This window comes from Euwallacea fornicatus, chromosome 26 (assembly GCF_040115645.1).
Source record: "Euwallacea fornicatus isolate EFF26 chromosome 26, ASM4011564v1, whole genome shotgun sequence".
In the NCBI taxonomy this organism is placed as follows: domain Eukaryota; kingdom Metazoa; phylum Arthropoda; class Insecta; order Coleoptera; family Curculionidae; genus Euwallacea; species Euwallacea fornicatus.
In genome coordinates this window covers 1,407,835-1,420,767 of record NC_089566.1, presented here as the reverse complement: position 1 = coordinate 1,420,767, position 12,933 = coordinate 1,407,835, and the positions used below count along the sequence as shown (strand labels likewise).

At 33.1% G+C, this 12,933-nt stretch overlaps 1 protein-coding gene across 8 annotated transcripts in view; it reads left to right on the top strand.

Moving 5' to 3' along the window:
* Positions 1–12,933, top strand: part of Hipk (Homeodomain interacting protein kinase) — an 81,148-nt gene that overhangs the window by 49,840 nt on the left and 18,375 nt on the right. For 4 of the 8 annotated variants that reach the window (XM_066296849.1, XM_066296845.1, XM_066296847.1 and 1 more), the window contains exons 19-22: positions 33–213; positions 800–979; positions 2,501–2,686; positions 2,900–4,377. In XM_066296849.1, the coding sequence (XP_066152946.1) occupies positions 33–213; positions 800–979; positions 2,501–2,686; positions 2,900–3,293 (941 nt within the window). In that variant the 3' untranslated portion in view covers positions 3,294–4,377. Of the gene's footprint in view, positions 1–32; positions 214–799; positions 980–2,500; positions 2,687–2,899; positions 4,378–9,023; positions 9,210–12,933 lie in introns of those variants that run through there. The other 4 variants (XM_066296850.1, XM_066296846.1, XM_066296852.1 and 1 more) reach the window with 4 other exon arrangements.

Here is a 12,933-nt window from a genome sequence, read left to right as displayed (position 1 = left end):
CTGGAGCTACAATATGTACGTTGGTTGTTTAGGTGTTAACGAATATTACGGACAGTGCACTTCGGCGTGCAAAGAACAGCCATCGACCTCTTCTCAAACATATTCTCACTATTCATCTGGGTCGGGTATGGGTCACGAGATGCCGAATTATTCGACCAATGTTGAGAAGCGGGTTAGTTGGGCGCCGCCTGTTGCTCACAATACCACATCAAGGTAAGTTTTGTTTTCAATGTGGAAATGTATGGGGTTTTCCAAATAGGACTATCTTAAAAGCACCCCTTCTTAGACGTACCATATTAATTTAAATAAAGAAATGGCTGACTATGTAACCAGTTAAGAAATGCGTAATTTTAAAAAATATTGTTTGTTGGCCTTATATATATTAACATCAACGAATTTCATATGAGTTCCGTTGTTATTATTGTATCATCAGTCTTAACAAAGTTTAGATTATATCAAAACAGGCTTAGGCCGCAGTGTTAAATTATGAAAAATTGCGGAATTCCTCAAAAAGAGGATTTCCAAACTCAAATATAGATAATAAAGTATTTTGAGGAAACCTGACAGTAACCATTTTTACCTGTAAGTAAGCTAGCTGTCATGAAAATATATACAATTTTATTACTCGAATAAATTTTTTAAAGTTACTTGCATATTTGGAAACATTCCAAAGGAATAATCTTAAAAAATGTCCTGCATTTTTACTATGTTAGTTCTGTGAATAAATAATAATTTTACGTGCATATCACTCAGCAACGTCAACCTCAACAAAACTATTATTTCTTATCTCCATTTGTAGCAGTCACTCGAGACGTCACTCGGCAGTACCCGTAGTCAACCTCCGCGAATACGCCCCTCAGCCGCCTCACGGCGACTACGTACAACCACCGGCAGCACACTCTGGTGGTAGAGATGCACACCTTCTGGCTCCTCCAGGGAAGAGCTGGGTACCCTCACAGGCAATTTCCCAGAGTTATCGGTAAGTTCATATTCTATTTAATGACGTTAATCGATTCCTTAGTAATAGCTATCCAAATAAATTATGTTGTGTTTATTTTGTTGCGTGGTTTTGCGCATCTAATTTCATGATGAAAAGTTTTCAAACAATGATTTGTTTTTACGGAGATTTTGCGTGGCGTTAAATTGATCAGATTACAAATTTCAAGGCAAACCTTTCCAAGTAAATGATGAATATTACCTAAATGCCAAATATTCACATGTTTTTTTTTAAATAATATATGACGAAAAAAATTTTAAATTCGTTTTTATTTTTTTGCAATATAGCAAAAACAAACATTTATCGACAAAATTTGATACACTAGGACCTTTTTATGTTTAGGAATTGAATTCTTAGGATTTCTAATACAGATTATATGTGTGTGCAGATGATTGTGTGCGTGTCACAGTATTTGAGACTTTATATACATTCAGAACCCTATTGTACTTTATGTATTAAAGACGCTTGTATATAGAAATATACCTTGTGAATGTTAGTTCGCGTAATTGTTTTCGGATATTTTACATTTTATCAACTACACTTAAAAAAAAGCTAAATGGATTTACCAATGTAGTTATGAAGAGTTCCAACAGTTACTAATTCAATGTTTCTTAGCACAATATTTTGACTTAAAATGGATATTAATAAATTATTTAGGGGTGGTAAATCAGAATCTGTTCACATTTTCCATGCAAATTGTAGAGGGCGTTTTTAGTGCTATGTGAATCATTTTTTAAAGAATGCTAACTTTTTTATTGCCCGCTAAAAAATTTATTTATGACTAAATTATATAATATAAAAATAATAATAAATATTTTATGAAAAAAGGTATTTTGGTACAGTTTCCTACAGACACTCCTTGTTGACATATTTAAAGTTTAAAATTTGCTGACTATCTTGAAAAATGGTTACCGGTCATGCATATTTGGATATTTCCCCAGTTCGTCCTACATTTATACATTTTGACGTGTGAATATTAACTTGTTTGATTAGCCTCTGCAATTTACAACGAAGTTTACGGTTTCGTTATTTTATAGCGGTAAAATCCGCTTAAAACTAAAGCGATATGCAATGTTTAATAATTTTTTACCTAAAAAGTACGCAAAGTCACACTTTAACACAGGCTGATTGCAGTCGACCGAACGACACGATGTGAAATTCTGTCAGCAAATGAGTGCGGTAACGACAATTCCATACGTGTGCAGTACAATATTTGTATCTGGGTCAACTTTAACGTCTTCTATAATTTCAATTACATATTCACGTGTGATAAATTCTTCAGATGCAAATGTGGAAAAAAGTTTAATCGCATTTATGTCAATGTCAAATACACATAAAAGAATTTTGATGGACATTTGGTATGATAATTGATTTGAGAGAAAAAAAAATCATTTCCTCGACCTAACACGGTTTCTATCTTTTATCGTGTTCAAAATTCCTATCGACCTACAACTTCGTAATAGTACTTAAATGTTAGACGTAATCAAGTATCTCGTTATGTAGACACAGTACGGCCCATCTATCGCCGCAACCAATGGCGGCCGCTCCACGACTTTCGCCTCAACACCCTCTGGCGGCCGGGCAACCTCTATACCACCATCAGGCAGAATTGTATAGAAGACCTGTTTACGTAACTACAACTCAACCTGCAGCTTATTTGCCTGCAACTCATCAGGTAGCACCAGGAGGGTAAGTACGGCCACGTTTGTTTGATTTGAATTATATGATTTCATTGCGCATGTGTGTGCTAACCATTTATGCGTCCATCCTGCTTTGCATATTGGCGCCTTTTTTCTCGTACGAATGATTTGTAGTTGCTTGTCGAGTCATTACATGGCGATAAATCACATGTATTGACTTTTTTTGTGTGTTTTTTGATACCAGTTTTGCTTTCCTTTTCAGCAGCCGTCTGCAACATGCATTTACTTTTGCACCTTTCAATCAAACTAATGCTTTTAACTCATCTCCATTTACAACATCTTTTGACGACCGACCGGTTCTGGAAGTTTCTGATTGCGCCTTGGGGTATTCCCCGGAGTCCGCGTTTTGTAACCACTTTTGCGCGTTTAAATGTGGTACCAGTGAACTCCGTGTAGTCGCTACGGCATTCAGAAACCGAACGCATCTCAGAACCGTTACGGAACGGTCATCGTGTACTTCCGTAGATTCCACTGGTACCTCCGGTCATTTGGAAGCAGTACCTACGTACGCCACTCAAAACCTGCTTACAATAGCCGGCTTCCTTGAGGGTGAGGACGATGGGAGTTCGCCGTGCAAAAGAGTCAAGTTTAAGTGATCGTTCTTACATCATAATAAATAATAATCGATTAAATGCTGGTTCCAATGACGTGATTTACGTTATGGACAATTGATTATTTTTAAATTTCTGGCCAAATCTATCATAAAATCCTAAGTAGTCATCCAAAATTAAAGATGCATAATTTGAAAACGTAAAGATACATTTAAAGACGGTCTACGCCAAGTTCAAGGCGTTTTTTCGGTGTTTTCTTGAGACGCGAAGTTTAAAACCTATATGAGTGAGAAACTCCCATTTTGAGTATAATTTTCATCGTTTCAGAAAATGTCTAGAAAAATAATCTTCTGGCATACATTCATGGACGCCAAAATTGAAATATTCGCTTCGTTAATAATTGATTTACATCTGTTTTTCTTTTCATTGTCACCTTTTGGACGATGTTCTTTCCTCATGAAATAACTCTTTAGCTCCTAACGGTAATATGATAATTATAGAATGGTTTATACGTTTCTATTTGTAAGGACAAAGCTCGATCTTCAGGCAGCTATGTTGCCAAGTTTGCGATAATTGCCCTGTTTCACTTGATCTTATTCCGATTAGTTCAAGTTTATTTCATGTCAATTTATTTACATTTATTTGTAATGCTATTTTGGTAATAGGGTTTCTGTTTGATATTTACGTTTTTCGTTATCAGTTAAACAGTTCATATTTTAAATATACAGTATGTCCAGGACAAGGATATAGTGGGCATATTTTGTAAAGGAAAAAATAGGCCATTGAAATGTAAAATTTATTTTGACATTTGATTTCATATAGAAGAAGGAAGAAATAAGTAAAAAAGAATCATGTTTAATGTATCCTTATCTGCGACATACCGTTAACGATTATCAGCATGAACAATAAATATCTTTCTGTTTTTGTAAATAAACTAGTTTTTACTACCACAAAGGCCATATTCATAGGTTTCTTAGTCTAATTATTGGGATCGTATTCTAGGCTCGGTTAGAGAATAATGTTATGCGAAGTGTGCGTAAATTTTGTGTTTCGTAATTTATTAAAATATAGCTTCTATTTTGCATAATTTTTTTGAAGTCATAATAAATGTCTCGCTTCAGTTATTGTAGATTTCGTGCATAATTTCTGCCTTAATTTCCCTTTCCTGTTCAAACGTGCACTTCTTTTTGATCCTGCATCTTCACATATGAAATATTTTTGTTGTGTTTCGCTTTAAGGTGGAATGGATAAGTATCGTTTTGCTGTACGTGTCTGAAGTATTAACTTAACTATAGATTTAGAGGATTCCAAAATCCACTTTTTCCGTATTAAACTTATTGTGGGGTGAAACATGACATGTACCTATGATAGTGGTGGCGGCTCTGCTTGTTATTTTTTATTTATTTTCCTGGTGCTAACACTCACTGTATATCCCAGGTTAGTGTAAAAGCGCACGTTTTTTAATCCTTTAATCAAGTCAAGATCTGTTTTTTTTTTCGAATTAGCAAAATTATTAACATATGTAGAATGTGAAAAGTTTTGTAATTTACTCCCTCAGCTTTTACTACTGAAAGGTACGATTCTATAACTCTTCTTACATCGGCGTAGCTAGCATATATATCGTAGTTACTCCTAAAATCTCTTAATCAAGTGATTTATGTGTTTACCTTCGTATTATTGTTGACAGGGGTATTAAACTATTACGACGACGCTACAGGATGTCCCATTAGCATAAAATAGCCTGATTACGTCTAAACGGTTAAAAATAGATCACAATTGCATACTATTTATTAATCTCATTAAAAAATACATTCTGAAGTACGTTAACAAGTTTTCTCTGATGAAAGAAATACTAGACACATTTAAAAATAAGCGTTTTAAAGGACCAACCTGCAGAGGGTGAACTCTACTAAAAAAAAAATGAGATAAGAAAATTAAGAACACTGTTCAATTGGCAGTTTTAATTAAAGAAAACTGCCAAATTTCGTAGAATTTGCTCAAACGGGTTACTCATAATTTTTGATTTTCGAAAATTCGTTTTTAGTTTTTTATTCATATTTTAATAATCCTCTTACATATTTTTAATTTAAAATTTTTTTCCTGAACCGACACAAATTTCGCATTCTTTTTCTAATGTTATTCATCTTGAACTTCACATCTTCGTGTCTCTTCTGCACACTATTTAAGTGTAAATTTTATCTTCAAGTATCTTTTTTTGAGGAAAAATTAAGATTTTTTTTTGTTTTAATATACCCAATTTTATTGCCTTAAAATAATAAATGTGGTAAAAAAACAAAACTTGTTTTTAATGGTTTTGTTATGGTACAATTCGAAAAATTTCGTATTTAAAATTACGCCTGAATATTTGAATATTTTGCCAAAGAGTAATTAAAATTTATTTGTATCAGTTAAAAACCAAACTTTCAGGAAGCAACCGATGGGTTTTGCCACGCATCCTCCCAAAATAAAGCAATTCCAAATTCTATTAAATTTAGTGCGAGTACCAGACAGGGTTTAAATAAGGAGTTTAAACAGTATTAAATGTAGTTTTATGGTTAAATTAACTTACTAGGTCGGTAGGTGTAATAGTTCGTTAACGAGCTATTTTTGAGTAGATTTCAATTTTGAGTAAAAAAATATACCTTACCATTTAAAATAATAGGTCATTATTATATTCATATTTATCATATTAGATTATTTTATGCTAATGGGACAATATATGTATATGTTATTGTAATTTACTTAAAATGCAAATTTGCAATGGAAATTAGATGTTTTCCCCTGTATAAAAAATGTACTTTGGCGGAGACCGAATTTGATAAATATTTCACAACAAATTTAGTGAATATCAATTTTTATTAGACAATCGATTACACGTTTAACATTAGAAATTTAGTACATACCCGATAAAATTTGACATTTACTTAATTATTAATTTCGTCCATTTGTTAAATTTGGCCACCGTTACTGTTCATTATTTATTTCAAAGAAAAACTTGTGTTTTTCATTAGGAACCGGGAAATTTTCATAACATAGAGTGCCGTCGTAAATAATGTTTTTGCGGATTCAATTGGCCCGGGTCACATGAGATAAAAAAAATTCGAAGTGGACTGAACTATCTGCAATAAGTATATATGTGTGGTGCCATAACTTTTAAATTACATCAATTATATTAACAAATTGTTTAATTCTGTCTATATTTGAGGCATAAGTCTATTGTCTTACACAGGGTCTTTTTACAAGCCTTTCAACTGTATCGAACTGATAATATTTTTTTCCTTTACGTTTTTAAATTGAAACTCCTCATCTTATCCTGTATCCAGTATCCCACAATCCAAATTTTTGTATTCTGATTTTTATTAATCTTTTAATTAAAAATATACAAAATCTATTAAAGCACAACTTTGCAGTTGTTCTTAAAGGCTGAAATGAGAACTTTTAAACATCAACATGATTTTATCCGACTATCTGTCCACAGTATACTTATTTGCTTGATAAAGAATTTAAAGTCTATTTACATTTTAATTAACAGCTGGATATAAATTTATAGCGACATTTGAAGTTTTTATTTTGGATTTAATGTCTAACTACAAAATTAAGCTGTAAATACGTTTCCTTTTTTTTTAGTGAAAAATTTCCAATGTCAATATACGTAATGTCAAAACTCAATGAAATGGGTATAAAGATACCTTAGCAAAATTTGAAGACAGTGAAGAAATTAGGAAAATACAGGGTGTTCCATCAAAAAAAGTAGGACAACGTGACTAAACCATCCTGTCTAAAGTAATAACTTCTGCGTTCAATATAGTTCTTAAGACCAACCTTATTTTTTGCTACGTCAGTTTCCATTAATGCAGGGTGTCCGTTTCTGGAGATGAATCGTAAAGATGTCTGTACATATAAAAGATACGATGTCGTTTAATCTGAAAGGAAGTTGCGCAATTCGGAGTTGAAGAATACAATATGCGAATTAAACATATAGAAAAATCAGTTGACTTTCATTGCTATTCGAAAAAATCAAAATCTGGGAGAAATATTTTTATTTTTTTCTCAACTTATTTCACGAGGTAATTCGAACAACAGAATATGTGTACAACTGTCCCTCTTCTCCAACGTGATGACGTTATATTTGAAATAGGACGTTTCATTTTTGGCACTCATAATCAACTCTTTTTTTGGAATTGGCGCCATCATGAGTAATATGCTGTGTTCAAGCAAAGAAATATGAGATATCCGAGGAATTTATTACGTTCTTTATCGAAATGTGCAACTAGCTCCGGAAATATGTGTAGAGAAATATCCAGAAATAAAAAGACCACCTCATAACTATTTTCTACTCTTTCATAGAAATTTAGCTGAGTTTGGACTTTTTTTTCTAAACCCAAAGACATGTTTGTAGATCAAATGGAAATGAAGTGAAAATTTTACAGGCTCAAATTTCCGCAAAAAGAGCAAATGGTAATCAATTTACTTAACTCTCTCCTGAATTCAAAAATAACCCCTTTACTTTGGCAAGTGTTAGAGTAAAAGAGATTAATGTATCTCATCAGACAGATTGGAGAGTGTTGAAAAAGCACAATTATCGCCCGTCTGAAATTCGTATCATTTGTAGTATTTTCCAGTAAAGTAATTCCAAAGAATGGAGACATATTTTAGCTGAAACGTTCACCATTTAGATCATTATTCCTGGGGAAGTATGAAAAACCTCATTTATAAATCTGTAGTCTCCAATATTAAAGTTCATCAGAACTACAAAGACCCAAATAATATGGGGCGTTTTAAGATCAATATAGAATTTAAAGATATGAATAGAGTTGTACTTGAAAATGGAGGATGAACACTTCTCTATGATTTTCTTTGTTTACTTCTTTTTTGTTATTTTTATGCGCTCTTTGCAGAAAGAGGAGTTTTGCTATTTCTACCAAACTGTAGGGTTGAACTTTACCATGTGATATTTTAGCCGTAGTAACAAAAAAGCTGAATTCAAAAATGTGAAAGTCAAAGATGGCGCCTATTAGAAAAACCAAACTTAAATTAAAATTAAGAAAATTAGAAAGTCGAATTTTAAATGTGATATCACTTTGTTTTAGAAAAGTAAAAGTTGCAGTAATAAAGCGTCAATCGTTTTGAATTACCTCGGCAAAATTCAATGTGTTTTTGAATACATTCGAAAGGAATAGTAATTTTTTTAATTTTAAAACGGCATATTCTTAAACTCCAAATTGCGCAAATTTTTCCCAATTTAACTGATGTTCGACTCTAGAAATGGACACCTAGCGTAAAATAATGACCTTTGTTAGTAATGCGGGCCTTCAATCTAGCCTTATCTTCTATTCCGTCAGTTTTTATTAGTATAGTTGATGTAGGTTGAGAGTTAGGACAGGTTAGTTCAGTGGGTGGTGCTTTTGTTCCAATTTTCAAGTATTGCGAAACGGGGAAGATTGGGTACTTTCTTATACTATTACTCCACTCTGCATATACAAGCATAAAAACTTATACACCTTTTGTTCAACGATTTTTTTAAAACCAAAGTGATACATTTATTGAAATGTAAGTCTTTAAACCCACTTTAATTGCTATAGCATCACTAGAACAGAGTCTAAACTAGGTTGGAATTTAACCTTTAAAATCTTGTGTTCAGTTTAAAAAAAAAATCTCTGTGTATCGCTAACACCGGATGTGAATAGTTATAGATTCATACCATCAAGGTGAGTAAAACAACTATTGTTAGCTATATGAAAATTTTGCACAGTTACTGATAGTTAGGCTTCCTAGGCGAGCACTTCCACCACCACCTGCCCACCACTCATCGGCGCGTCCCGTGTTGGCCAGTCACCCGAGTCATCCATTGCCGGCTCATCTGCAGTTTCCTTCACATCCGCAGGTTGCAGCCAGTTATGGTTTTGCGCCCCTGAGTCCAGCCAAGGGTTATCAGACGAATTTATGGTTCACCGAATAGTGGTAAGTTTCAAGTAAGTTTTTCGTGTTTGCATGGTAAACCGGTAAAATCTGTTACCGAATTTTAACACAATCCAGCGTGTGGATAACGTTTAATTTTAAAAAATTAAAATTTACTCTAGTATTCTCCGTAATTGCACAATCTGGCTAAATTTTAAATCCTAACGTAAATGAACAAATTTTTCATGTAAAAGTGCCCAATTAAACCCCGTTTAGACAATTCCAAAGTTGCATTAAACATAATGACGTACCACCTCTTAACTAATTCTATTAAAGTGTCTCAGAAAAATTCCATTCTGACTATTCGAGCTATATGTCCCAATTTTCTATCATTTTAATATCTAGAAAAAAATACATTCTTTATTTAATCGCTACAAAGTGAATCGCCCATGTACTATTAGGGCTAATCATATTCTGCTTAAATTCCGAACACACAAGTTAGCTTTAATGGAAAACCAATGTAGTTATTTATGATTAAAAAGTTTCAATAAGCTACTTAAGGAGATTTGTGAAATACAAGGTTTAGGCCCTTTTAAAAATAATCTCTTCCAGTTCCTTGGTGAAATGTATTTTTTTTTCTTTTTATCAGTGAAAAACTCGAAAATTTTTAATGAGATACGTTCTGGTCAGTAATAACCTATTATTTCTAGGTTATTACAGACAATAGGTGACCCATTACAATGCAATTATCACTAGGATTGTTTCAGTATTACACAGTTCTGTACCAATCTGTCACTTCGATATGTTATATATTTTAACTGATTTATAGAAGCAACATGTTAATTTAGGTTAAAAAAACTCCAAGCTGTGTGAAACTAGTGTTTTTGTACTCAGATACTGTAGGTTACCTAGGATATTATTTTGTATTTATAAAGAGGAAACGGTTCAGTATTATAAGATTTTATAGCTACTTAGTTACTTTGCAAGATATTAGGGTATTTACAGGAATAAACAATTAATTTTTATTTTAAAAAATCCCACCCTTTCAACAGTGCGAAACGCAACCATGTGTTCAATTAAAAAAAAATCATTGTTAAAAATACTTAAGTAACGTTTTTCATGTTGTTTTTGAACACAATAACTACTAGCCCTAACAACTATATGTTAGAACAAGCAGTAACTGTTAAAAAAAAATCTCTTTTCTCAATTTTTGATAATTATTAATAATTTCGTGTCATTAAAATGGATTCGAGTAAATACGAACGCTTCATCAGTAGATTTAAATTATTTTAACTTGGAAATTATAAATGTTTAATTGGCTAATGTTTGTTTAAATGTTCACTTGTCATGGAACCCTGACGACTAAATATTAGAACAAGCATATATTTCTCTTGGATTTCTAAAGCTTTACTATACGCATCTGTTTAGAATTCCTGTCAATATGAATATAATAGAAAAATATATGAGTCACGAGTATACAACGGCGAAAACAGTTCAGTTGTCAGAATCACAAATGATAGGGATTTTAAAAATGTCATTATAGTCCGGGAGTAAAGTATTTGAAAAACTACAATATATCGAGCTATTAGAAAATCCACGAAGGACTATCATGTGGGCAGCCTACCAAAAAGTAGCCGATTAGATTAATTAGTGATTATTTAACAAATATCATGTCACATATTCTGTTAAAATTAGCCTACCCCTGGTGACTTAAACATAGACATTAATTTGCATGGCACTGTTTTAAGGAGTTTGAAACCGTTGTCTAACATAAACTTATAAAAATATGTCATACTTTTCTTATGTGTTATGTGTGTATCCGAGATACTGGGTATACAGGGTGTCCCAGAAATAAGCGCCAAAATTTGAATCAATAATAGAACTCGTAAAAAACAACATTCTTTCAAGTACATTGTTTCTAGTTCAATTCATTAAAAGATTTATTACAATTCCGTTACCCGCCTATGGTATCTAAAATTGTTTATCCCAATTCGGATCCTTTGCATTGATTTTTTGCCTGCTTGCTGATGTGCATGTCTTTTTTGCGAATAATCAATAAACTCGAATAGCTAAGTAGGGGGGCTTATTGGGGTTTTACATTATTTACTGTTAAATTAATTTAAATTTTTGACTCACCTACAAAAGAGGTTACACTAAGTGTTCAAAATGTCTTTCATTATTGTTGGAAATTGTGAGGATATTTAGGGAAAATTGGGATTAACAACAAAATAAGAATGCACCAACCGACTTTACTCGTAAACGGCACAAACACTACTGCGGTACGAGTTTCGTGAAAGATTACAAGAAATACTTCCCTTTTTATATATACCTGAATCAGCTTGGTGCGTACACGATGTGAGTCAGCCCATGCCGAAATTATTATTTATCTATTACTATTTTGATTCTAGTTTCGCACATTAATTTGTAATTTAACAAATCCAACAATTATTCTCAAAGCATAATTGTATTGGGCGTTGACAATTTTCTTTTACCCTTAGTAACGTTTCTCTATCATTTCGAATCATTCTGGCGACATTTTCAATGCGTCCTCGTAGTTCCTCAATTGTATCAACTCGAGTAAAATGCACTATCCGTTTCATATGGCCCCATCAATAAAAATCGCAGGGATTTAAATCTGGAGATCGAGCGGGCCACGCAAGAGAAACATTTCGACCAATTCACCCTTTGGAAAAGTGCTCATTTAACCATTCTCGAACAATTCGGACGTTATGGCAAGGAGCACCATCGTGAAATTACCACATGTTTTCACGAATTTCTAGCGAAACATTTTCCAATAAATGATTTAGCTCGTTATTTAAAAACTGTAAATAACTTCTACCATCTAATCGATCTGGTAAAAAGTAAGGGCAGATGAGCCGACCGTTTATTATTCCAGCCCATGCATTTATTGAAAATCTCTCTTGAAAATTGCGAGGCTTTATACCATGGGGATTTTCATCTGTCCAAATGCGAGTGTTGTGCATATTAAATACTCCTTACCTGGTGAATCCCGCTTCATCGGTAGCTATACATACAGAGCTAAGAAAATTTGGAACCCGTCTTAGTTTCCTTAAAACGCAGTTGCAGAAATGCTGTCGATGATGATAATCTTGCGGTTCTAAACACTGAACTTTTTGACACATTGTGCTCTATTGCCAGTCTAAGAGTGCCCCACATCCAGAATTATTTCCAAAATTTCATTTTCAAAATTTTCAAAACGATTAGGCCGTTGTCTGTCGCCATCTTGACATGCACCTGCGCAAGTTCCATTATTTCGAAGTCCTCGAATAACACGGACATGTGCCTATTGGGTGTAGGACGACTCGGGAAACGATGTGTCGAGCCCTATTAGAATTTCCACGGGTTTCCCCATAAGCTAGCACCATATCAGTGCATTCATCATTTGTAAAACGCGGCATTTCTCACGAAAATTTCTCAATACTATCAATCGTAAACAATGATGCCTTGCGATGCATCGACCTTGACTCGCGGTTAGTAAAAAAACTTTACGATAAGAAAACATCAACAAAATATCCAGAGTGTATTTGGATTTCTTTTAAATCCATATGCGGTGCCATAGTGTTTTTTTTCTTCTTCTTCCCTGTAACTATCCACAATCTGCTTACATTTGTAAATCGGAAAGTATTCAGAAAATTAGATAAAACATTAAACTTAAATTAATCTGTACTCGGAACGCAGCTCAATTATAGAGTGGTTTTAATAGGTAAAAATACCGGAAGTAAATGTGACTTAAAAAAAACTTATTTGACAAAAGTCGTTACTATTA